The 27,059-nt window shown below is 50.3% G+C and overlaps 2 protein-coding genes across 3 annotated transcripts; both read right to left on the minus strand.

Moving 5' to 3' along the window:
• Nucleotides 1-2,338: 2,338 nt before the first annotated feature.
• LOC114874461 (POU domain protein CF1A) lies at nt 2,339-27,059 on the minus strand. Of its 2 annotated transcripts, XM_029183748.2 has the most exons (3): nt 23,306-27,059; nt 4,520-4,718; nt 2,339-2,521 (listed from the first exon to the last, which is right to left on the minus strand). In XM_029183748.2, the coding sequence occupies exon 1, from the start codon at nt 25,929-25,931 to the stop codon at nt 24,567-24,569; it is 1,365 nt and encodes a 454-aa protein (XP_029039581.1). In that variant the 5' UTR covers nt 25,932-27,059; the 3' UTR covers nt 2,339-2,521; nt 4,520-4,718; nt 23,306-24,566. The 2 variants fall into 2 exon arrangements, with proteins under 2 accessions (XP_029039581.1, XP_029039582.1); XM_029183749.2 differs by lacking the exon at nt 4,520-4,718.
• On the minus strand, nt 2,538-6,324 carry LOC123987885. Its single transcript, XM_046286192.1, has 4 exons — nt 6,280-6,324; nt 5,982-6,184; nt 4,520-4,718; nt 2,538-4,171 (listed from the first exon to the last, which is right to left on the minus strand). The coding sequence occupies exons 1-4, from the start codon at nt 6,322-6,324 to the stop codon at nt 4,010-4,012; spliced, it is 609 nt and encodes a 202-aa protein (XP_046142148.1). The 3' UTR covers nt 2,538-4,009.

The following is a 27,059-nucleotide window of genomic DNA, read 5'->3' on the forward strand; positions in this document are numbered from 1 at the left end:
CGTCCGGGGGTGGATTTAATTTCATAAACCGCAACTGTTGCCAGTATTTGGTTGGAAAGGGAGGAACGGGCAACGGTTACGAGCTCGACCTCCTGCTCTTAATCGACCACTTCTTCTTTCCCCTTGTTTCGTGATTGAACTTTCCCGATTGCCCGATGTGACCGAGTCTCCGTTCCACGGCACAGCCGTTCGCGGTTTTTGCATCGACGAGGAACGAGTAAAAGGAATCGGTGCTCGTCGATCGGTTTCCCGTTCCAGACGTGGCTGCGACAGACAGACGGACAGAGCTGAGCAAAAACTTTGCTCGAAAGAATTCGAGAGGCGAAGTAGAAGGTTCGACGCGTGCTGCGCGCGTTCCCTCGTCCCTCCACGGCTGGTAATTTCGATGGGCTGGCCGTATTAACGATATTCCGATGATACGTCGTCGTCGACTGGCAAGGATGTCGGAGGCGAGGCAGAGGTAAAGGGGGATAGAGAGAGCGAGGGCAGCAGAGGGATGCGCGGTTCGAGCCGCGGATGTCTCCTGCATTGTATGCAGATGAAGAAGGCAGGGCGACAATGACTCGGAGACGTCGGGGCCGAGGACCCATTCGTTCGTTTTCAACCGAAAGAAACCCATCCGACAGGAAAGGGGGCCCTCCTTTGGCTCGTGCTTGCCACCACCGTGCCCTTCTCGCCTTCCTTTACCATTCCTACCCCTCCTCTTGCCCTCCTTTCATCCAAACACGCTCTTACGTAGGTACTACGCGTCCATACATTAACATGTCATCATCGGCGCGCGGAAAACGAACCGATCCTCCTCCTCTTCTTCTTCTCCGAGCCTTCTTCGTCCGGGCAAACGCCCCCTGCGAGGAATCGTTCCTCGAAATTCTGATCCGTCCTTCCCGCGTGGGTGTCACCTTTCCGATACGCTTGAAAATCCCCGCGAACGAGTCGCGAGGGTGCTCAAAGATATATATATTCGTCGGTTTGAAACGAGCCTTCGGAAAATCGTTGACGAGAGAATTTCGTGATCGCGAGGGGAGCCTGAAGCACGGCAAAGCCGGTCGATACGAGTTTGGGGGTTGTTTGGCGGATACGCGTACAGAGGCGGAGGATAGCGGGCGAAAGGTAGAGACGCGAGAGAGAGAGAGAGAGAGAGAGAGAGGCAGGCAGGACAGAGGGGCGTCGGTGTTGGTGTAGGAAGAGCTGGATTGGTAAACCGGTCACGTAGTGCTCGGCGATGAATGGACCCGGCGAGTCGAGGCCAGAGCCGGGAATTGGCTACCGGGCATACCTCGACCACCTACCCCACTGCGTCAGCTTTAGCCACCCCACGGCAACGTAAAATTACAAAGAGGTGCTCAAACTCGGCCTTTCTAGCGGGGCGAACCGATCGTCGTCGCGAAATTGCCTTCGTTCGAACGGTTCGAACGAGACCCATCGACTGACCGTTCTAGATGCTCCTTTAACCGCCCTCCCCGAACCCACTGAGCTTGCACTTTCCACCTTACCTTCTCTTCCTTCTCCCAACAATGTTTACCCTCCTCGAGGATTCCTCTTTCTTTCTTTTAATTATATCGTGTCTGGTGATCTCGTACCAGATACTGTTGAAAATTCAACGACAAACACCACGTTACGCGCAATCAGGATTCCATTTGCGGAATCCTCGAGGGTCCGGCTGCTCGTTGTCGCAGGATGGAAACGATCCTTGGACGCGTCGCGAACGCGTCGCAGGGACCCCCTTATGCAATCTAAAGCGAGCCTCTGATCCGCCATAAAGTCATTTCGTAACCCATCCCGAGGGTTAAGTACCCCTGGTGTCCCGGATCCCTGGTTAAGCGCGAAACCCGTACAGCTTGAAACTTCTCTTGGACGTTTGTCGCTGAATTCTCTCTCTCTCTCTCTCTGTTTCGCCGGACAGCTAATTTTCAAGCGGCCGCGTTTCGAACGAGCGATAAATTCGCCGGAGGCGAGAAGCTTGCGAGAACGCGGCAAAGGATCGCGGCTTTTAGGGTGGCGATCGCGAGTGGGATTAAAAAAATAAAAGCTTGCTGTAAATCAAACGACTTGTCAACGAGCTAGGCGGCGGCTGCTGCCGGAGCTGTCGCGAGCGAAATGGGGTGGCCGGACCAGGCGAAAACCCTTTCGTTAATTGCGCATCGCAGATGCCGACCGTTGCAGCCGCTCTTTACGAGCCACTCTTTCCCTCCGTGCGCGTCAAACGACCCGAAGAATGAAAAAGAAAAGAAAAGAAAAGAGTCGAGCTTCTTTATCCCCGGCCGAAGTTTGCTCCGTAAGCCTCGCGATGGACACCGAAACGACGATTCCGAGGTAGAATACCAGAACAGAAAGACACTTTACATAAAATAATGTATTTATTGTAATACCCCACTTCGCTACAGCGATTAACATTGATATTTAACACAACTTATACCGTAATTCTATGTAATCATGCATTTCCACACTGACACGACGCCTGGCTGCGACAGGACTCTGGAACGATCGCTTGCAGCAGGACGATACGAGACAAATCTGTAAGCTGTAACATTACAAAGAAAATATCCCTCTTAATTGTCAGACACCGGTTAATCTATATAATCTGCTCGTTCGAACCGCGGTATTCGAAACTCTTTCTTATTCGAAAGCGATACAGGCGGGATTCGAGTTACTTCGAATCTCATTCGAATCCTAAAAGTCGAGAAACTCTTGAAACTCTTCGATAGATTATCGATGCCTTCGCGTTTATAGTTTATCAGAGCAAGCAAAAAATATGTAAATTATGTGATACGTGTAGAAAAAAGGAGCGAAATAAATTATTCAAAAGTGCAAAATATGCAAACTGTGTGTGGATTAAGACGCATCGAATCATTCGAAGAGTGAAAACATTTTATAAAAACTTAAGTATATTTGCATAAACACCCACAGTTTACCGTCGTTAATTGCGCATAGAGTAATTTTTTAATTCATACCTATCATTTGCATACTGTTACATGTTCTTGACTTTCAAGAATCAGCGATGTTTCAAGTGTTTCAAGAGTTTCAAGACATTCAAGGCTTTCGACACTCTAAAGAATCGAATTAAACCCGAAACGATTCGAAACTTTCTCCGTGTTGAATTTATATTCGAAGCCGATCGCTAGCTACGGGTCTGATATCGCCTACCTTCCGTAGCTACCAAACAGTCCGGAGATATCTTTAAGGAGAGATCTCTTGTTGGCGACAAAAGCGAAGAGACAGGAAAAAAGAGTCGGAGGCGAGCAAGGAAACGTTATTAATTGGCTACACGATAAAACGGCGTTAGTCCTCGTTCCCTGTCCTTCGCCGGACCCCCCCCTGGCTTCGTCCTAAGATATGGAGCCACGCGACTTGGAAGCGCGCCTGTACCTCTCCATGTTGGAGGTCTCGCGACAAAACCAGCGCGAAAAAGGAAACCCTCGAGCGAAGCTCGTTTCCTAAACAACGCGAATCAAGGTTCGCCTTGGTCTTCGAACGAAATCGCGTCTGATGACTAAAAAAATTCCGAGAATTCGAGGAAACGAACTTTAGCAATCGTTTCGCGAGTAGTCGCGGTCAAGCATTGTTTCGTGGAAGGCGCGTGTATAGCGCACCCTCTTCTGGCCACGGTGATATTCTAATTTATAGGGCGCTAATTAAGTGGTAGAGGCGGCTGGCGCGAGGTAATTAAATTTCGCGTGGCACAGAGAACGAAAGAAACGGGAAAATACAAAAGGGATCCCCTCGGTTCGCTTGCACCCCCTCGATGTTTCCCTCTTCCTCTCTTTGCTTCTGTCTCTCTGTCGTTTGGTCGCTGGCGCGCACGCGTTCGCTTTTTGCTCGTTTCTCGGTTACAACGCAAATGCCTCTTCGAAGTTGCTCCCTCTGCTTCTCCCGCGTTCACTCCTTCTCGATTTCTACCTCTACCTGGGGATCGGCGGCGTCGGGTCCTCTTGCTCGCTCGTTACACAGACTTCGGTGTCGATGGGGTATACGTATATATACATCGCCGTGTGTTTCGCGTTTCGTACCCCTATCGTATCCTCCTCTCTCTTTCAGCCTCTGCTTCTCTCGGTCTCTTCCTTTTTTTGCAATCGCTGTGCGTGCATGTCGGCCGTTGTTGTTGTTGTTGCCGTTGCTGTTGTCCCTCCCATGGACATGGGAGCGATCGTATGAGCGCTATAGGCCATAAGGGCTAACAAGGCGATTACTCATGCCTCCCATAAGAAGAAGTTACAAGCGGGTTCGAAGGTTTATTGCGGCAAATGGCGAAATTTGTACCTTGCTAACGATCCGCTGTCTTTTTTCCTCTTTCGATTCGCGTCCGACCTGTCCTCTCCGCGCTTTCCCCCCCGGTGCCGATCGCGGACACCGATACACGGCCTCTAGCCGATTCCACCGGTAATAATTAACAAATCGTAACCCGGTTGATCGACGAGCTCGCAGCTGCAGTCGTCTCCCCGTTCGATTAATGCAAAGATTCAACGTTCAACCCTTTCGCGAGACGCAAGGATTTAAGTTCCTTCTAGCGAATGATTCTTACCTCGAATCCAAGGACGATTAGGGCCGCCCGAGTGTCCAGAAGGCGCGCAGTCGGGCGCATCGCCGGTCCCGGACGTCGAAAGTGACCCGAAGGGCGTCGCGAGTCGGATCCCAATGACGCGGAGGACGTCGATGCGGGTCCAAGTGCACAGCCGGTTGAGTCCGTGGTGGGATCCGCGGGACGATCCGAGGGCAGGAAACTGCAATTTCGTAAAGTATTGGCTTAGCTTTCGTATCCCTGGGTCGTTGGTCCCGAGGTCGAACGCATCGACCATCCCCTTTCTCGATCGAGCTCTTTCTCGACTGGGCCCACGGCAGCCCCGAACCCCGGCCAGCTCTAATTAGATTTTAAGTGAGAAATTGAGCCTGCCGGCAATTTTAAGGAAGCCGAACGCGCCGCCCTGATTAATATCATTATGCGTGTTCGCTCGTTACATCGTCCAGACGAGGGGATGGAATTCGCGATTATACAGCCGGTTACAAAAGTTCACAGAAATTTTATATAATAGTTAATTTCTTAAATTTAAAACAGATATTCCAAGCTAGTTGTTTGCGGTTTCGACGTTCCCTGGTCGGCAAGCATTGCAGTCGACCGGAAACGAGCCGATTCGCGCGATTAATAACAGATTAACGCGTGTTCCACTGTTTTTTCGTCCAATCTATTCGTATCCGAAGAGAATCAGGGCCGAGCGCGATTGTATTTTTCTCAAGATACGCGTCTCGATAGCCGTTTAATACCTCGCTAATGACGGTTTTTGTCGAGACTAATGATTCGAATCGTGCCGCGTTAACGACAAGCGGCGTTTACGTGGAATGGTAACTGGTAGGAGCGCGCGAGAACCACGCGCCTGTCCTCTCGAGCAGATTTATGGAAAAAAAAAAAACGAAGCAATTCCGCTCTGAATCGTTTTGATTACTGGTTCTCCTCAGCTCGACCTATTCGCGGAGACGCCCCCTTTCCATCGCTGTAATTAACGTAATCTGATCGATTACACGGTACGTTTCGCGTCGCTAGATAATACCTAGAATATTGGAATCATTATGATATTAACTACTCTAATGTAAGTAATATCTGTTTGGTAACGCGGCTGCTTGCCTCCGTTAATTCTTTCTCGCTGTAATAGCAACGCCTTTCCATCTTTTTTTCCTCCTTTCTTTTATTCAGCGTTAAATTAAACGAATTTAACGCGTTAACTGGCCAAATGAAAACGAGCCTCCGTAGCACGGTACGTTATAGCCTCAATTATTTCGAATACGATTCGTTTTATTTTTCATTCAAATTTTCTACTCTCTACCTCGTATCGTCAATTTAATATTAACCCGTCGGCTACTGCGAACGACCAGCGGCAGAAATTGAATTAAATAATCGTCCATCCGTAAATCTTGACACGGTCGGGAATAACGCGATTCTTAGGCGAAACATTGGCATCGGTTCGAGCAAGCATCGCCCGTTTTTCCATTACCTCGCTCGGCTGCTATTAATCTCCGCGAGCCGAGGGAAACGCGATGTTATTAATTCAAATAGCCGCGACGAAGAGCCCGTCGTAAATAAAGCAGCCACCCAACGAAGATAAAAAATTCCCGCCGAGTTTCCTGCCCCACGAGACGCTCGCAGAGGACGACGCTTGGATCGGTAGCCGGCTCGATCGTCGAGCAAAATCGTCGCCTAGCTGTTTACGCAACGACCCCCTCGAATACTTTGCAGCAACCCTTGCTCCCGAGCGACACCTTTCTTCGTGCAAGCTGTCGCGAAGACAAAACCGTGGGACGGTTAGGATAGGCTTCCTCCTCTCCGGCAACGGTCATCCTGGACCGTTTCAGGAGGATGAACTCGATTCGAAAAACTGGATTCCGATGCGGACTGAAAGAGGCCGAGGGTTAAAACCGGAGGATCCGCGCTCCGTCGCTCAGGGACGCATAATAGCTAGGCTCGGTGGCTAGAAGGTATAGAAGATTTTTCAATGGCCGAGACGATCGTGCGACCAGGACGAAACGAGCCCGGTGGAGGATACGACGCGATAAAGCGGGGCTGGAGAACTCGAGTCAGGGAGCAGAGAGAAGCGAGTCGGAAATCTCGAATCGATAATAAGACAAATTGCGTGGGCAGTGCTATAATTAAAGTTCCGGTAGGCAGCGAACTGGCAATATCTCGGATCGCGGAGAAACCGAGAGCCGTGTGTACTCGCTACCGTGCTGGCAAGAAAAGCAACAGGAGAAGGCCTCTCTTTCTCGGTTTCCTCGGCAACGAATCAGATAGCGGCCGGTCGTATCGGTGTCGCGAGGCTAGTATCAAGTCATCAGACAGCCAGCCCAGCCAGCCGGAGGGTTGAGAAACAGAGAGGAAAGATCGCGAGGAGGAGAGCCTTCCGATGATAAACGATACGTTGAAACTTGGTTGGTACCTGGAGGAACGGGTCCGCGGATACGTCGCGGAACTTCCTCAGTTTCTAGATTTATTTTATACAGACTGTAGCCGAGAGAAAGAGGACTGAGCAAAGAAGAGCGATCGAAAGTTGTGTGCGTCGTAGCAGCGACCGGTGAGAATCCTCCCGAGTCCCGAAGGCTAGAACTCCTAGGGAATTCAGGCAAAACCGGTCCAGTCGGATCCGGAGCACCCGCTGGTCAGTCCAGGCTGCCAACTATCCGCTACCTGGTCTCTTTCCCTCTTCGTTCGTCCTTCTCCGTCTTCGACCCTTTCCCGGTTTTCTTCTACTAGTAGTTCGCTCTAGAGTCTAGACTTTAGCCACTCGAAATCGGTCGCGCGCAACGCGACGATTTTGCGGAAGAAAAATCGAAGACGGACACCGTCGGGCAGCACCTGCGCCGATGGAAGGCCTCCACGCGCGAGTATCGAGCGGTATGCGGTAACAACGTCGCGAGATAGTATCAGGAGGAGAGAAAAAGTCGGGCGTCGTGGACGTCGATGACGCGATTAGGAAGGAACGTCGCCGTCGTCGTGGTTGTTGGGTCACGCCTATGACGAATCACCGGGAGAACCACCTAAGGACACCTGCCTTTTTTCTCACTCGTTGCCCACTCTCTTTCTCTCTCGGTCTTCGTCAAAGCCGCAAGAGAACCGGTGGCTGTCGAAGCGACGCCGATGACAAATGCCGACCGACCACCGGCTTTCACGCTGACCCATGACCCCGAAAGATCGATTTCCCCGATCCTCGATCCGTCACCATTAAATTCCAGATTGAAAACGGTAAACGTAAATCCCAAGCGGTGTCTGATCGTCGCACCGGTCAGGTGACGATCGCGGGACGAGAAATTGGAAACCTTACACCGAGGCTGATTGTTTCCCGAGCGTAAACGAGGCGGAAATCGGGTCGTATAGGCTCGGTTTTACGATAACCGCGAGCGTGTGACAACGTTGTAAAAACTTTTGCCGATCACCTGGACTGTTACGCTTGGAACTTTACAACGGCGATCTCTCGGTACGTGCCGATCTTGAAACGATCCTTCCGCGACTTTCCCTCGGACCGCTCTGACGTTTATCGGAACGTCTTAATAAGTTCGCGGAGTTTACGGCGGCGATCTCGAGCGAATCGATAGCCTGTAACGATACCGTGGGGCTTTCGTAACGTCCAGGTAATTTGCGAACGCCCGATACGGACGATGGAGATACCGATTTCGTTGAAACAACGTAACAAGGAATGATCGTTGGAAGGCAGACTGGGTGACACCGGGATTTCTTCGACAGGGGGAGGACGATCCGGGAAGGATCGTGACGAACAAACGCGTTCGAAGGATTACCGGACGTAGGTTTCGTCGCGGAAGAACGCGCGTGCCTCGTGAAAGTACACGCTGCGAAAGCGACACGTCGAGGTTTTCGACGCGAAACCGATTCCTCCTCGCCTCGAGCCTTTCTTGGGAAACTCGCGGGCAAGGTAAACGGCGAAACGCGTGGGAGGATGGTAGAAGGGCACCAGAACGAGACGGTAAAAGGAAATGGAGAAGGAAAATGAAGGACACCGCGTGCGTGAATGTACAGGCTGATCTATAACACGTGGACGTAACTTAAAGAAATTCATACAAATGTGTTTATCCCTCGATACTTTAACCCTTTTATGAACATTCTTATTGTTTTTCTGTACTGTATGAACTACCGACGTTAGGCTCGCGTATTTTGCCGCGGCCTGTAGATCGGATTGTTCGATAGGCAGTCGTCGAACGCCGGTTTTCCAGTTTCGTTCGCGAGCCGGATTACATTCCCGAGCTCTTAACGAGACGTAATTACACGGCGAAAGGTACGAAGCGACGGATGCCTTTGGAATATAGCTACTAACACGATAATTGCCGCTATTACGCTCTGAAACGTCGTATTTAACGGTTAAACGCCGTTCGCCTACTAATCGTACGGGGAAGCCCCATTGATCGATCGGAATTGATACCCCGCGTTACGCGTATTCATCGCAGTTTCCTCCTTTCTTCTTCCCATGCTTTCCTCTATCACCCTTTGCTCATTCTCCGGGTCGAACAAACTTTCGACACGGACGTCTGTCAATCAATTTTCAGCGGAAGAAGTTAAACCACGGTTGGAAATTGCAAATTTCTATATCTGCTGCGAAAATATCGTTTCTCGATCGTCCGAAATAACGATGGCTCCTGTTCCCGTTAAAAAGGTGCTGCCTGAACCGGAACAGGAGGTAAATGCGTTTACCTGGTCGTCGCGTAATCCTGTAAGCGCCCCCTTATTACGCTCCGTGTCCTCTATTGTCGTTCGATCTTAACTTCTACGGATTAGAAACTGTTTTTCGTTCGGCATTAACGTGTTTCTTTTTTATATTTTCTGCTTCAACATCCAGCTTCTGTCGGCTTCTCTCGCGCTAGCAGGACCTCCCGCTGCGTAGCCTCGCTCTCGTTTCGCAGATCGCATCGAAACCCCGCTGTTGCTGAAAACCAGGCTTGTTTGCGCGCCAACGTCCTCTTAGACGAACGATTTTCAGGCTTGGATTAAAAATCGGATACGCGTTAGACTAGCGATTGAAACTGTTAAAAATTTTTAAGGCAGTTTTCTATAATCTAAGTAGTTTTCAAAGGGATGAGATTGAAACATCAGCGTTGGATTGAAATTGATTTCATCCCCGAATAGGATCCGTCGGTTAAAACCGGCGACAGTGTTTTCTATCGACGTCCCTGTACCTTACGGTGGCAATTTATCCAGAAGGGATTTCAGGAATAATAAATGATGGCGGTTAAGGCTTATCGCGGCGGACACCGCGAGAAAAAGTACCGCGAACGGCCACGTCCTTCGCTTTCGAGTTTAAACCGTGGATGCGGCCGATGCGTGGATAAAGGCGGATCCATAATTTCTCCTTCCCTTTCTCTTTTCCCTGTTGCTCGTAGCGTACGTAATTAATGAACAGCTCGCAGAATGGGGAGAATTATTGCGCGCTTACCGGCTCGCGCGACTTCTTTTATGAAAGGGCTCGAGATTGAAATCGTGCCCACGGATGCGTTCCCATGGAATTTATGCTCATTTCGTGAAACGGAGAATGAAACGCGTGATTGGAACTCTCGGTATCGCGGGGCTGCTTCTCTCGTTCGATTCACCGATGTCTGGGACAATTAAAAATTCATCCTAAGCTCTGTGTATTCTTTTATTCTCGCGTCTTTTCCCGATGAAAACATCGAATCCCGATCGACAGCTGCAACGCGCGTCGGACCCCCGGTAAACGATCCCTGTCGCAAGCGGAACGCGACGCGGCGACGATACACGCTCGAACAAAAACGGAGCACAATGCGCGGACGTATCGCGACGGACGTTGACAAAAGGCGAGACAGAGCACGGAGATCCATCATCGTACACTCGACAGCCGATTTTCCCGGCAACGAGGGTCTTTGCAATCGCCGATTTATCGAAGACACATAGGCTTACACGCGCGATCATCTCGCACGAGAGTCGTGTAACGATGATAAAGTTCAAGGCAGACCAGCGTTAACTGGAACAATCGTGTGCCGAGGAAGAAAAACCGCGTGACGCGGAAAATTGAGCGGAAAAAAGGGTGGAAAAACGCGACGAACGTTAGACGCGCAACGCCAGATCGAATCGGAAGTATCCAAAGATCGAATCTCTCGCTGTTACACAGTTAAACGAATACTCGGTATTTTGTCTGGGAATTTGATCGAATTATTACAGAAATAAAATGCGCAAGATTTATTTGTAACGCTCATGCGACTAAGTGAAACTATTTTCTCTTACTAATGCGGTTAAGTGCAATAATTAGGGTGAGTCACGCAAACAGGCCAGTTTAGATAAAAATAAAGAACCTCACGTGAATGTATGTTTCTGTTTTTAAGTAGATCGATTATTCAGAAGGTTCCGTGAAAATGAAGTAACAGCAAGGGTGTAAGGTTGTTTAGGGAAATAGCTGAAGGGTTAACAGCGAGGAGGGAAGAAGAGACGAGCCACGTCAACGAAAGGAAAACGGACAAGAAGGAACGCGAAAAAGTCGAAGATCGCGAGCATCCCGTCCCCAGTTACGAGCCGCGAACAAAAGCGGAAACTCGAGGGGTGGCTGCTCCCGTTTCTCACCCTCTTCGCGCCTTCCACCAAACACCATCCTCGTCTCTTTTCACGCCTACCGTTGCCGCCGCTAATACGACCGGACAACAATGCCGACCCGTCCGCATTGCACGCGTCCGACCGCTAATTCCTCACGTTTTTCTTTTTTCTTTTCTTTTTTTCATCTTCCGCTCGGCCGTGTTGCCCTTACCAGCCTCTAACTACCCTCCGCCTCTTTCGATTCGAGACGTGTCGCTTTTCCTCCCTTCTTCGCAACCCTCGGACCAGATCTCACTCCAGCATGGAATTGGATTTCAGCGAGAAGTTTTTTCCAAGATCCTGGCCATCTGCCTCTGGTTTCCCGCTCGACGCTCATGCAAATCCTTCGAAACGCACCGATCGAGGTAAACAGTGCTTCTAGCCTCGCGGCTGTGCGCGAAAACAAACAAATTACGGATAGTTGAAGGCGATGGCAAAAAGTGCGATACCGGTTTCGAGAATCGAGGGCGACCGCTCGCATCGCGCTTTTTCGACGAGGATCGTACGAAATAACGATCTAATTGTCCGCGTTCGCGTTCCGAGTCTCGAGTTTTCGAATTTCGACAATAGCGATCGCGGAGGGAAAAACGCGGTCCTGCGGAATCGGTCGCAACGAGCTTGGAGTATCGCGGAACGAGGCGAGGTTACCGCGAGGAAACTGTTCCTTAATCGGGCAATTAAAGAGACAAGGACACGGATAGGATCGGTAGAGGGAGGTAGAAGCTCGACACGTCCTCCGCATACGTAACGCTAGCAAGCGTATCGTCGCGTCGGGCGCGTCGGTGCACTAAATGCAGGCTATCGGGCTCGAGTTTCCCCGCAGGTAAATATTTCGTCGGCCACGCGGACGGTCGTTAAATTTGTCAGCGGGCCCGTGGCCGGAATTCGTGCTCCGCAATCCCGCAAGGACCGGCATCGAGCCAGGTTCCGTTCCCGTTCGCTTTATCTCGCCACCCGTTACATTCGGTAGCCCGATACCGTCCCTCTATATCCCTCGCTCCCTCTCTGCAAATTTGCATCGCATTTACATCCGATTGCGACTCGATCGTACTCGCCCGGAAGGGCACCTGCCCTTCGACCATCAGCTTTCGCCACGCCGGAGGTCAACCACGAAACGTTACTCCATTGATCGAGAATCGTCGCGTGCGTCAAGCTAGAGATTCGAATGAAAAATTTCGATCAATTCGATTCCCATCGCCAAGGGTGATTACACAATAGTTTTGTCTTTTCTGTGAAAGTGTAACCACCGGGGATATCGACGCGCCCGTTGGGCGTCGACCGAAAGCACGCGGACTTTTTTCCGGGACGAAAGCGTGCCAGCTTCGTTCCGTACGTGGGCTTCATTGTGTCGAAACCTACGAAGAGGAGAAAGCAAGCGAATTCGAGAGGGTCGAGGAGCTGAAGAGTGCGACGCACCCGCCCACTCGCGCGATCGTTCCTCGGCATTTCCGAACGAGCGCTCAAGGTAAACCGAGAGGAGTCAGGGTCATAGGTGCAGTTACGTCGGAATTGAACGTTATTTTCAGCGAGTGCCGGCCACTTAAGTCGCTCGACCGCGTGTGCGCGTGTACGTGTGCGTACGTGCGTGTCATAGGTCCTATTATCGCGGCCACTCGCTGGCGGACCGACCGAGACCGTACGATTCTGCCCGTCAAACTTCGCGCCTATCGAGCTATTCCGCGCGTACTTTCCTTCTCGAAAGCGATCGCGATTCCCGTTCGATTAAGGTTTCCGATTTCCTGTTAGCAAGCTTGTTAAATTCTCTACTGTCCTTCGATCTTTGATCTCGACGCGCGCCATTCGATTCCCTTCCGCGTTTCCTCTTCGTTTCGGAGCCGTTCTCACTGGCTCCGAGGTAATTCGCTCGAGAGCAACGGCACGGCGATAAAACGTTCTCGAGGAACGTCGTAAACGCGAAGGAACAAGTCGGTTAACTCGCGACCGATCTTTCGATTTCACGAAGATCCTACAGTTGTTAGCTATTGCGAGGATCATCAATCATCGGCGCCATTAATTTCATATTTAAATTATAAAAATGACCGTTAATTGCTTGAAATTTCTATGCTCGATCGCAGAGTCGAAAAGTTGCAGAGTGTAAGAGCATAGGGCGGGCGCGTGTCTCGTGTTCTGTTGGCATCGCGTTCCGCATGGCCGCGGGAGGCCGATAAAACGTATGCAGATTAAAACATTTTATTTGAATGATAATATAACACTTGTTGATGCAAGCTCGTTGGCCTAGGTTAGCATAATAAACATTATGTAGATCTGTACGGCCACGGCGAGCTATCCGTTCCGGCTACGTCCCGGCGTAACACAAACGCTATTAACTGTCGTATAGGTGTGCGCACCGCGTACCAACAACCGTGCCCCCCCTTATTCACCGGCCCGTTCTTCTCGTCTGCACCCCTCCCAACTTTCACAGCCTGCCTCCTTACCGCATCCACCAGACGTTCATTCATTAAAACCAGGGAGACCGCGTGCATTCTCAATTTTATCGATGCTCTCCGATCGAATACGCGGCCAACTCGACCGTGAGTTCTCCGCTTATCCGCGATTCCTATCGCGCGGATCAACCGACCACCCTCCTGCGCTCTATTTCTCTCCGAGTAAATTAGTCGTGACTAAACGACGCGGCGCAAAGAGGCGCAGTCGAATTGCTAAGATATTGTAGAATCTTTTAAGATGAATCAGACGATATCCCGGTTTCTGTAAAAATGATTCCTCTGTCGCGGTGAGTCGAATCGCATCGATGCCGGCGATGGAATTCCGCTTAGCGAGCTAGGCCGTAGGTGTCGAGGGAAAATGTCAAGGAGAAGGTGTCGGCTCAGCGATCGGAGGCGAGTCGCGCCGCGTCGACAGACGATTTTCGCGTGCAGACGAAATTCCAGAGATTATTCGAAGAGAATACGCATCGGTATCGTCTTACGACGGTCTTACCACCTACCGAATGGCCCATAAAATCAACCCTTTTAATATACCTTTCCCGACCGGCGCAGGGAGGAACGCGATTCACCGCGAGTTTCTAATCTCGAACGAGCGACGATTCAATTAGTCGCGCGGATCCGTTCTCTCTCCGACTCCTTATTTCGAGATTCGGGTGCATCGTAAAAACACCGCGCCACTTTCCGTCGCGCGAATAAGCCAGCTCTCGGTATCATTAACTCGTTATGGGAGGAGGATTTGTAGGTGGACGCGAATTCGCAAAGCCGGAAGGGAGTCGGTGGCTGTCGGCGCGGGGCTAAAAGGTCGATAAAATTACTCCGGCAACGAACACGCTGCGGATTGGATAGCCTACAAATGCAACGGGCGTGCGGCAACGTTGTCGATAAATATACTCGCCAATCCAATTACGATCGGCCGCCGTTCGTCCATCCTTTTAACCGAAAAATACGCCGCCACGTCGCGTATCGATGAATCTTTGAACGCGTTGCACTGAAAGCGATCGCGATGGAAATATTATTATCTCTGGAGGGAAGGAAATGTCCGTTGGCAGTTTCTCTTTTATCTCGAAAGTGTCTCGAAGCACCCCTTATCGTCACCCCGTGCGTCGAGCGCGAACTCGGCAAAGAAAACGCTTTAATGGGTCGCGCGATAAAGAGCCAAGGGCAGGAAATTATGTTCTATCAAAAATCTGAATAGTTTTCAAAACATCCAAGATTTGCAGAGTGCGAATAAAATTTGAATTGGTTGAAAAGTCGCTGGAAGGAGTTCGGAATATCTATCGATGGCTGGAAGTCGACCGGCTGTCGTTCCCTCTCGCTCCGCTCTCTCTTTCTCGCGTTGCTTTCTCTGTCTGTGGGTCACTCGCACGGGGATCCTGGGTGGGATCTTTCCGTGCCACCTGTGTGTCTTCATTATTCAGCAATGCAAATAGATTACCGTCGCATTACCATAATTAGATTCAATATTTGTAACTTGTCACGCCATTAGTATAATTCATCCGGCACCGCTCGTACAGCCTGTTCGACGATCTGCCGACTAGCTGGACAGAATTGCCAAGGGGATTCGTCTCTATTGTATAGCTTTCCTTCGCCACCCTGCCGTGATAAACAACGCATCGAACAGCTTTCTTCGCGTGGAAAAAAACCTGACGCGTCCTTCGAGGAATAATTGATCGATCTCGACGCGTCAGAGATCGTCGCGAACCGGGCTTTTCTTCTCCAACGAATCTCGAAGGAGAAAAAAGAAAAACGACGCTGGATCTTCGAAGAGACGAGATGAAATTGCAAAGAGAAATATGGAAACGATTCCACCCTACGGCATCGAAGGACGATCGAGCGTAATAACACGTGGCGAACGTTTTCCCCCGCGAAGGTCGACCAGAAGACGAAGCGGAGGCGCGCCGGTTTCCCGAGATCGTTAAAATTTCGAGCGTAAAGCACTCGCGTGAAAACTAGGCAGCTCGGTTGCAAATGTTTTCGGGTTAGTCAGTAGATCGGTGGTGGACGTTTGCCCTCAATTAACTTCATAAGCGAGTAAGGAGGCGTGCGGTCGACGAGGCCGTCCGTCAGTTCGTTCCTATCTTGCGCGTACACGCGGCAAACCGTTGCCGATCGCGACTTTTTAACCCTTAAGGTATCGAACGAAAGAGATAGTGTCCCGGTATATCGCGACAGAGCGGAGATTTTCCTCGATCGAGAGCAATCGTGGCCGTAAATGTCGAGCCGAACCGCGGCGAGGCTTTCCGGTCTGATTGCGCGAGCCGCGAACGCTAGCAGACCGAAGGACGAGGAATCTAATAAGCGAGAGATATCGTCGAGGAGTATCGAGGAGTCGTAAACCGAAGCGGACGGGTTCTCGGCTACCTAAACCGAGGTACCGAAGCTCGATCTTTCTTCTGGTTACGTTCTCGATGCTATCTGCCGGTTACACGCGCACACTGTCGCAAGCCCTGAACGTTCTTTGGACGCGTAGAAAAACCGCGTCGTCCGTAAGATCAGCGAGACACTCTAGCGAGTCACGCCTACGCGCGAGTTTGCCGCTTTGCCGTTCGAGCGCGACAAAGATCGAGCCGATTCGAAGGAGGCGAGTTAGAAAAAGAGATGGCTACGATAGACGACGAAGGTGCGCGGAACGAGAAACGAAGCTGTACGCGTGCGACTCGTACAGGTGTACGTTTCACGAATGCGCGCGTAGGCTCGTTTACTTAGCCAATGCCATAGCTGAGTTATTTATCTGTCTTTTGCCCGGCAGCGCGAACCGAGAATGCCTCTATATACGAGCCAACAACGCTCCTAGAGAGTCGTACGTACGCGTGGGTCCGGAGCTGTTCAAGGCCTACCTGCTTTGCGTTCGTTCCTTCTCTTCCACTCCTCGCCCTACCTGTACCTCTCTCTTTCTTTTTCTACCTCGCGATTGCTACGCAATATCAAGCACTCCTCGCGAGAACGACAGAAAAAAAAAGAAAAAAAAAAGGAAAAGGGTAGAACCGGGTGTCAGCTGGTCCGATGATGATTAATTTTCCCGAAGAAAAGCGGGAAAGAAATTCGAGTAGCATCGCACCCTTCGGCCGGGACCTGGCGTTTTCTCACGATGGAATGCCGATCGAAGGTGCGCTCGATCGAATCGGGTCGTCCTCGAATCGAGGAGACGCTGGGCGTCCGACGGAGGTCGCGAGAGGAAATCGCTGAACGGTCGGTGGTGTTGGGTCGGCGGAGGTGTGGGTATACCTAAACGATGGACGAGGCTCGGTACGTGGCTCGACGAGCTCTCCGTAGCCGGATTGTCAAGTGACGTCAGCGCACCGGAAATGGAATGTAGGTAGCTGTGCTTATTAAGCTTCGCTGCTGAGCCGTAGAGGAAGAGACAGGCCCCGTGGTCGGCGACGAAAGGGACGGCCAGAGAGGAAGAGAAAGAGAAAGAGAAGGAGAGGAAGAGCCTGGACAGGCGACGAAGAGACAAAGAGACAATGAAGAGGAGAAGAAGAGACCAACGGTGAAAGAAGAGCGAGAGAGATGGACGGTGTTCAATTGTTTCCTCCGCACACGCGTGCCGCGAGTGCCGCGTATCGTCCACGTCGTTGCGAGCGCGGACGGACGTAGGTATACGTACTTACGTCCGTTCGCGAACAAACTCGGACGAGAGAAACGTCGGCGACGGCGACGACGACGACGACCATCCTCGAGCGTGGGCATCGGTTATTAAATCAATGCGCCGCTGTCAGGATCTGTTCACGCCTCGCTAATGCGTCTGTGGAATGTCAACGAGCCGAGGAAACTGATCGCTTTCTCCCTCTCTAACAACCCTTTATTTCAAAGAAATCAAACAACTATCAAGACTTTCGGAGTTCGAATGAAATTTTAAATAATTCACCGGCCGCTATCAACAGTATCTAATGGTAAATCGTCGAGACATGAACTTGAAGTCCCCTGAATCACGTCTGCGAGCGCTCGAAAGTCTAAGTAGATGATGGACGCACGCGTCTGACCGATCAGTCAGCCTAATCCACTGCGACGGAAAGCTGCTCGTACATCGGGAAAGCCATCGATCTTGAAAATAGAATCAGTGATTCGGTAAAACAGCAGCGAGAAAGGACAATTCCGATCGAATAACCCACGAGACGATACTGCTGTTATCGACAAACTCTTATCGAGGGATTGGGGGGATAAGCCGCGACACGAATTGCGAGCGTGCACGAACTCGATCGCGAAACCGGTGTACGCAGACGTCACGGTACGCCTATAACGATAATTTTGGTAGGTGTGAACGAAACGTCGGCGTCGGTGGCGAGGGTAGCCGAGTAGAAGGTCGCGGAGGGTGACGGAGAGGAAACGGGGTGGTTATCCGAGAGCGCATGTCTTCGGGATTCGAAGAGGGGTTGCTGGCGCCTGCGCTTCGATCCGTTTCCCTTCAATTTCCTGCCCCTATCTTTCACAGAGACTCCTCTCCCTCCTCTTCCTCAGTTTTTCCTACCCCTTCTACCAATCTCTTACACTTTCGCTCGGAATCCCTGAGATATCTACTACAATTTTATAAAAGCTTTTAAAATTTTATAATTTCCACATTTTACTAACTAGTATTTTATATAATTTACGTATTAATCAAAAGGGGTAAGTTCTCTGTGACATTTCGACGTCGATGTACCTGTCGCCATTATATATCTCGAGTTCCTCCGCATTTTTCTCTGTTTTTCTTTTCTACTTCTAGCGTTCCCCTCCTCGTCCCTTACCCTCGCGAACCTGCCCCCTCCACCTGACACTTTCTCATCCCCTTTCGAAGCGGCGCTCATTGTTCGCGCGTGTCACGCACCGGCTAGGTGAAACCGGCAAAGATTTTCTCGTTGACACCTGGTTCTTTCGCGCCTTTTTCTATCCCTGTCGCGACTTCCTTCGATATTCTCAGAATTCGTTCGTTTTCTCGTCACGCGTATTAATTTTGCTCGACAATCACCGCGGAGGCATTTCGATCGGTAGCAGGATAATTTTAACGCGATCCTTACGTCATCCGGTTAGGTGTGGTAAAAATGAAAATTTCGCTTCGCACCAAGGTTCTCAGGATTTCGTAGAATCGATAGGGAAACAAGCACGTCTGACTAAAACCTGTTCCTCAAATTGATTTAACGGTCACCCGTTGGCGAGGTTGGCTCGCGTTGATTTTCCTCGAAACGCGAAGCGGACAAAGAATTCTCTGACGAGAAAAGCAAGAATAATCAACACCTTGTCCCAGTGCAATTAAAGCCATTGAAACTTCCGGGTGACTGAGCGTTTTTCGCGTTTAAAACGTCGCGTTTCCATAATATCGCGACGACTTTGAACCCGCCTCGAGAATTCTCTGGTCAAGTTTCCACCAAGGATATCGGGATTCATCGAGGAGTCGATAAATCCTTTCTATCATAGTTACGAAGCGTTGAATCCGGTGTAACTCGCGAGCAAAAGCGGCGGTAAATCAGCGAAACGATGGACTGGTCTGTCCACAGAGCGCGAACGTTGGATTACCAGTTGTCAGGGAGTATCGGCGATCAAGCAACCGGCCCGCCTGATTATTAATATTATCGTTCCCTCAAGTAGCTGAAAGATCGTAACGCGACACCTTTCAGCAACACCTTCTTCGAGGGATCGAGCGCGACGATCCGATGAAATTTATTCGATCGTCCTACAACCCTTCCTCGAGGATTTTAACGCGACGTCGATTAACAGATCGTTTGGAATCGATGCCTGACGAAGCTCGTTTCGATTTACGCTTTATTACCTGTTTCTCCATTAAAACACTATTAAATTTACGAGCGAGAAACGTCTAAGAAAATCCTATCCTGTCTAACAGTGTACGAAAGAGCAACCTTGTTTCTAAATCAAACGATTACTATTTTAGAAGCTGAGAATAACATCCCCTAAAAAGGAAATATTTTAAAAGCAAAAGAATTTTAGGAAGATAAAATAAAAGTTTCGGTATGGTTGATCGTAAAAGAAGTTGAAAAGCAACGAAAGAAAATTGTAAATGAACAGAATTGAAAACAGATTAAAGATAATTTCATTTAACCCTGAAAACACGACTAGTTCTGCGTTTTAATCAAGTGTATCGCTTCTTATCGATATCCTCTGACGCGTTCGACGTAATTTCCAGTGGATCCAGACACCGAAAATCCCAGCTGTGCAAAGTAGTTCAACGTCTCGGATCTCGATTGCGCAACGATAGGAGAATTTTCTGCTTCTTCCAGTAGAGAGCTCATCGTCAGAGTAAAAATCACACGATTCCAACCGAACACGAATCGCTTCCGCGAGGAAAAATTGGACCAACCAGAATTCTACCTCCAATTATTTCGCGGCCGATTGGAACCGTGGATATCTACGAGGGGATTGGAAACGATTCGAGCAGATCGTTGAAAACTCGCCGAGACTCGCAATTATGAAATCTCGTTTGGTTGCCACAAGCAATCGAAATCTTTGCGATACAGAGAACGAAGCAGAGGGGAAACGAAAACGTTCACCGAACCGATGGAACGCGCTTCTACGTGAACAGAACCATCGCATCGCATCGAATCGTATCGCGATGGAAATAATTATCGAGCTGAATTCTACACGATGAAACGTCGGTTTTGCCACTCGCTGTTGTTTACGCGTTGTTGGATAAAGTAACGAGGGAACTGTTTAAGAAAACGTTGCGATCGCGTGTTGGAAATTCATTTCTTCGTCTGGTTTGGTCTTCTAGAGAATGTTTCGAAAGAATCGAGTAACACGAATCGTTTGAAAAGGGCTCGAAAAAGTACCGGATAGTTTTCAAACTACGCTTGAAAATATAATCCGAAAAACATTAATGGATCCTATAAATAAGAATCCACATACCGAAGTTATGAATACGCGACACCGTCCATCAAAGTGTTAATTAAAGCGACGTTTCTCGAAAACGAAAACGAAAACGAAAACGAAAACGAAAACGAAAGCGATGAATCAGAGGATCAGCCTGTTTTCGTGTTCTCTTCTTTCCTGTTCCCTAATCTCGTCAGGTGCGATAGCTTGGCAAATGAATCAGAAGAAAAAAGAAAAGAAACGGCAAATACGTTGTATTACTTTCATGTCGTTTATTAATTAAAATTCAGTAGTAATTTAGTTTCTGCCATTCTAACAAAACGTGTCACCACCATTCGCCAGATCTTTATTTTACGTTAATAATAATTAATGTTTAATTATAATAATATACAGGGAGAAGGAGGAGATGTTTACAGTTATTTTTTTTTTTTTCGCGTTTCTTTTCGTTTCGGTCCTGTTCTGCTCGCGTGTAACGCCTGATTTGCGTACGGCTAAAGTAATCTTTACAACACACCTTTTTATCTTTCTTCTCTTTCTTTCAACTACACCGGCACACACGCACTCGCACAGATTCACAATCGCTCTTGTTCTCACTGCTTGATCCGCCAATGAAAAATTTCGTGGCTGCGTCGAATAGAAATCGAAGAGTTCGATCAAGAGGCGACGAGCGGAATTTCGAACGCTACCTTTCTCGTTAAATCGGCATACCGAATCGACCGAACTCTTCCATTTCCGTCCCGTTTCATCCGATCATTTCACGCATCGTTTCTCCGTATATTTACAAAACGCCTGCGCGTATCCTGTCGCGATTTCTCGAAAAAAAAAAAAATCATCACGGTGAAAGAGTCGTCTCTCGTCGCGAGAAGCCGCGAGAGGATACGCGTCCCCGAACGGACGATGATCAACAAAACAACGTGGTATACGCAAAAATGATTTCGTTTGCTCGACGAATCGCGCTCGCTCGTTCTCCACTCTCCTCGTTCTCATCTTTCGTTAAAACAGAAAACGAAAAAAAGAAACAAAAAAAAAAGAAAAAAAGAAACTGAGCCGATAAGCTGGGGATCGATTAATTGATAAGCCGCGTGTCGAACGCGTCCTCGTTATCGTTCGCCGGGCATCGAACGGCTACCTTCGCAGAAACGGCGCGAAAATTAATTACCCTGCTACGTCGACCTTCTTCCTCGCTGTCAAACTCTCAATCGCGCCTCTTTCCTTTCTCTTCTCGCCTCTCCCTTTCGTTCGCGCGGCGCCAAACGCGAATAATAGACACCTTTTGCTAGCAAAGATTCACGCGTTCTCTTCTATTCTTTCCTTCTTCATTTCTACGTTCCGATCGAGACCACCGGCTCGAATAGAGCACCGACGGTCCGACCAGTTGAGCAAATAATCGCGGAAACCGTGTCACCGATAACGCGCGTAATCCCTGCAGGAAACGTCGACACCGCGAGCTAAAGAAAGCGTAACGATCGATCAGCCTTGAGAAATTAAAGAAACGAAACAAGACTATAGGATGTCTGCAATTTTTTCGGAAGAAATCTAGAGCCTAACGAGGGTGCTGTCGTTAAACGCGAACGTATCATTAAAGAGGGAAAAACTAGCGGTCTTTGGAACATTGTTGAGGAACGTTTTACCCTTACGACGATTTCCAAAATTTTCCTCCACCGTCGGCCCAACGTCTCGTCTCTTAATTTTCTCTTGGAAATAGAGTCGTCGAAAGGACAACGTCGCACTCGGAACTATCCAACCATCCTAATAGCGAGGGAGGTTTATGCTTTTTTAAACGTGGCTCGTTTACAACGGACGACAACGCGATGGGAGATGGAACATCGAGATGGAACAACGACTCACCGGTTGTCCAGAGGATGAATTCCAGACCCCAGGAAATATCGAGAGGGTGGCCGCGACCCTTTGTCGCGACAAGTTGGACATTCCTGACACGAATTCTACCCTGTAACCGTGCTCGTTCAATCCGCGATCGAGTCTCGTCCTTTAACACGACCATAAAATACACGGGACAAATTTAAAACGCGAGTATACAGATAAGTATAATTCATTATGTTGAAATTTTGAAGGGAAACGCAAAGATCGAACGAGGTTCCTCGCGTTCGCAAACCGTACCCCTTTCGACGAATTCTTTTCCGAACAATTCCGATTCGCAAGCGTCGCGACGACGTCTTAACCCTTAGCGTATGTACAGTGGATCGAAGAAACGGAGGGAAACAGTGACGAGTCAGCCATCGCGACGCCGAGAGCTGACCAACTCGCGGAAAAACAACGCAAATATTTTCATCGCGGATGAAATTTAATGCCGATACGAATCCCGTTGCCAATCGCGGAGCGAGAACGTCCATTTCTACGCGGATGTTTCCCGGAAAAATACCGTTACGCTGGAAAATGAAAATAAAATTTCGTGTCGCGGAACCGATCGAAAGAAGCTGAGAGAAGAGAAACGGATCGAGAAAACGTTTAACCCGGCTAATAATTGAATAAACGAAAATAATAATAAAAGTGGAGAAAGAGAAAAAGAGAAAGAGGAGCGCGTTCGATGCCCGGTGGCGACGGAAAACGCAAGATTCTCGCTCCACGATTAGCCTCCGGGCAACAGAATGGTAATAACATTAATAATAGCAATGTTAATAATAATCGCAATAATAAAGAATAATAATAATAAATGACAATAAAGGATGACGAATAATATAATTAGCAATAATAATAAAAATCATCGTAGCAATGACAAATTATAAATGACGGATCTATTGTCGTTTACAACAGTTTACTCGCGAAACGGTGCCTCGACGATGATAAACAATCGCAGTATGTAATTATAATATTAGCTACAACCTTTTTCGACGTCGCTATAAATTTCTCTCTCATATACATAGACTTTTTTTTATTTATATTCATATATATATAATATTTATATTCATTTGTATGTATATATAATATATATCTTTGTTTATATATATATATATATATATTTATATGTTTACATACTTACTCTTTTTACAGAAGGGGTTTTTCATTGCGAGGGGTTTCTGCTGTCGCTAGGATTCGGCACACATTTTCCGACACGCGCGAGTTCCCCGTTTAAACGCGTGTCTTGTCCCTCATTGCGAATTTCTTTGTCTTTTTTAGTCGTTTACTTCGTCGCGCCACACCGTTCTCTCCAGTTTTTCATTCCGATCCCGTTGCCTCCAAGATGTCCAATCCGTTCCGTCCGGTCCAGCAAAGAGGGTGAAGACGACGACGACGACGACAGCGGCGGCGACGATGACTGCGATGGCGACGGCTAAGGCGACGACGAAGAAAACGACCACGATGCGCGACTCTCTCACTTAACTTACTAGCTTTATCTAGTACATTATTTACAGTCCATATTTACTTATGTTACATCATCCGGCGGGTTTGCTTCGGACAAATCCCGCTCGAACACACCGCTCTTCGCCTTTGGCTGCGTTCCATTCGCTTTGCTCCGCACGGCCACCCCGTCCGTCCGTCGGGCTCTGTCCGCGACGCGTCGCGACGCACCAAAACGTCCTCTCGCACTCGTTTTCTCTTTATCTCATCTCATTTTCTTCTTCACTCGCACCGCGATCATAGCGATGCACAACGAACGAATGGATGGACGGACGGATTCGGTTGGCCGTACACGAAATTACGCACTCTCGGGCACCGGAATATCGGGCGGTTTAGATCGCCGGAAGCGGGCGAAACACCGCGTCACTGGCGACTCGCGAACTTAGATATCGCTGTGACACGAGGTAACAGAGTTCGATCGCGATGTGTCTCTTCTGGGTAGACGATCTTCCGGATGCGTTTAAGGATGTTCGGCGAAGTGGATGGTGTCTCGGCGGGCGCGATTAGGATCGCGCGAAGCAAGCCTCCCCGTTGGACCGGATTTATTTTTCGGCTACGTAGAACCCCGTTGAACCTCGTCGTAGAGACAGACGGAAGCCTGTCGTGGGGGTGGCGCCGGCTGGCATAGGACGTGTTGAAGCGTGCCACCGATCGACGACAGGCTCGTCGGTCGAGCGTGCAGCCTGCAGCTCGGACTAGGAGCGCGAACAGGCGAAGCGGCATTGCACGGCTGGTTCGTAGACACTAGAAAGTGGCTACGAAGTGGTGGAGTAGCTGCCGGTGCGCGCTTGCAGGTAATGATGATAGAACGGAGGGAGCGTCTCCGGCGGCGAGGAAGTAGGGTTGTTCACCGAGTTTTGAGAAGTTATCGACAGGCCCAACGGGGGAGGCCCGGGCGAACGCTAGTGAGCCGCCAACGAGTGAGCCGTAAGGCCCTGAGGGCTGAGCATGGGTGGACTGTGGCTGTGGCCCATCGGCGAGCCGTGCAGGTGATCCTGCGGATGGTAACCCTGATGGAGACCCCCTTGTCCCTGATGTCCGGGCGGCATGCCCTCCATGATACCCTCGCCTAGCGTGTTCGGCGGCGTCATCCTCTTCTCCTTTTGCCGCCGGTTGCAGAACCACACCCTGACCACCTCTTTCTCCAACTGCAAACTGTCCGCCAGAGTGGTGATCTCCTGGGCGGAGGGTTTCGGCTGTTTGTGAAAGTGTTGCTCGAGGGCGCCCTTGACCGACACCTCGATCGACGTTCGCTTCTTTCGTTTCCTTCCCTGTGCCGCGATCTTGTCGATGCTGGTCGGCGAGCCGGTCGTCGAGTCCGCCTCCTCGAGCCACTTCTGCAGCAGCGGCTTCAGCTTGCACATGTTCTTGAAGCTCAGCTGGAGAGCCTCGAACCTGCATATCGTCGTCTGCGAGAAGACGTTGCCGTAGAGAGTACCGAGCGCGAGACCGACGTCCGCCTGGGTGAAACCCAACTTGATGCGCCGTTGCTTGAATTGTTTCGCGAACGCCTCGAGATCGTCGGATGTCGGCGTGTCCTCTTCGCCGGCGCTGTGATCCCTGTCGTGCGCGTGGCCTGGGTGCAGCGAATGACCGACCGGCGAGCCGGGATCCCTCAAGTTCGGGTGAAGCCCGGTCTGATGATTCTGCAGCTGCGGATGATGTTGATGGGGATGCGAGTGGAGCATACCGTTCATCGCGGCATGGTACTGTTGAAGGGTGGTGGGCGAGGCCGCGCCACCGCTCGGATTATAATGGGCCGACGGGACAACCGGCGCGTGCCAAGAATGCGGCGAGGCCATTCCGGGCGATTGATGAGGACCGCCACGGTGAGGATGCATCGACTGGTCGTTGGCCGCGGCGGCTGCCGCTGCGGCCGCAGCCGCCAGCGGTTTCACGTCTAACCCGGGATTCGTTTGGTGCGGATGATGGTGCGGATGATGGCCCGTATGGTGCATGCCCATCGATGCCGCCCAATGGTCGCTGCTAGGTTGCAAGCTCACCCATGGGTTCGCCGACGATAGGTTCGCCGACGGGTGCGACAAGCCGTTCGGCGACGGCGACGACGTCACCTGGTGATGGTGATGATGGTGGTGATGATGCTGAGGCGTCGTTATGTACTTCATCTCCCCGGCGTCGGCGGCGCTGCGAGGCGAGCCCGAGGAGTAGCCACCCACGGCGATGTTCATCCCGATCGCGGTACCCGAACCACCATCCAGGTCGGACGACACTGCGCTACTAATCGGCATGTACGTGGTAGCGGCCATCTACTTCCCCTCGTACAGAGGTTCCGCCGAACCCTGTTATCTTTTTCTTTTCCTTCCTCTCTTTCTTATTCCTGTTCCTTTTCTTTCTCCCTTTCTTTTCGGTTTTACCCTGTTATCTCTCCTTATTCCCTAGTTTATCGGTTGCGCCAATTTCCTCAATGTTTGCCGGCCCAACGGGCCTTCGGGCTGCCCCCAACAGGGCACCCTACTCCTTTTCGCACCCTTTCTTACTTCGCCTCCCTGTCTTCGAATCTTTCGTTTATTCTTCTTGCTGTCTGGCTCGTTGTATCCGTGATAGACGTTGAAATTCCGTAAGTTCTTATCGTTTCCGATCGACGATCACCGATCACACGTTATGCACTACAACAGTCCATCTCTCGCGGCGACACACGAAATTCCTATCAAGAGACATCGTCGCTCTTGCAAACGACCCGTCCATAGTTTTATTTCCTGCGATCCTGTGTGTCCTCTCCTTTCTGTCCGTTTCTCTCGGTGCAAAACACTCGAAGCGCGAATTTCCTTCGCGACAGCCTCCGTTCTCCTCCTCCGTGGAGGATCTCCTACGTTGAACTGGCACACGAGAACGGCACACCTTAGCTGCTCGACGACTAGTAGTACTCCAAAAGAGCGGAATCACTCGCGTGTCGGACGATCACTCATCGCTGTGGCGCGATCGCGAACGACTCGACGAAGACTCGTGCCGAGAAGGGTTGCGCGTTGCGACTCGCGCTACACTCGCGGTCCGTCAGCCGAGAGGGTGTCTCGGCAGGACGCGAAGGGACTCGGACACTGGACGCTGATGGTCTCGCGGAGGAACGGTAACCGATTCGCGACAACTTGGATACGAGTGCGGAACGGCACCAGCACGGGACGTTGTCTACTTTTGCGCGCGCGTGTATGTTTTCCTCGCGGTGTCTCCCGTGCGAGTGTGCGTACGCGGGAGCGAGAGGAGAGACGTCGACGACGACGATGACGACGACGACAACGACGACGACGACGACGGCGACGACGACGACGACAACAACGAACGGGTGGAAAAGATCTCGCTCGGCTCTCTCATGCGTTATGCATGTCGTAGCTGAGAGCGACTGACTGCCTCGCCTCGCAGCTCGCTCGAGGTTCCCGAGG

This window comes from Osmia bicornis, chromosome 6 (assembly GCF_907164935.1).
Source record: "Osmia bicornis bicornis chromosome 6, iOsmBic2.1, whole genome shotgun sequence".
Taxonomy (NCBI): Eukaryota; Metazoa; Arthropoda; class Insecta; order Hymenoptera; family Megachilidae; genus Osmia; species Osmia bicornis.

Excerpts from the sequence above, each read along its gene's own strand:
- LOC123987885 (XM_046286192.1), bottom strand. The coding sequence starts at position 6,324 with ATGACCGTTGCCGGAGAGGAGGAAGCCTATCCTAACCGTCCCACG. Across the intron at positions 6,185-6,279 it reads CCTATCCTAACCGTCCCACG|GCGACGATTTTGCTCGACGA; the intron begins GTTTTGTCTTCG and ends GTAAACAGCTAG. Across the intron at positions 4,719-5,981 it reads ATTAATAGCAGCCGAGCGAG|TTTCCTGCCCTCGGATCGTC; the intron begins GTAATGGAAAAA and ends ACGAAATTGCAG.
- LOC114874461 (XM_029183749.2), bottom strand. The coding sequence starts at position 25,931 with ATGGCCGCTACCACGTACATGCCGATTAGTAGCGCAGTGTCGTCCGAC.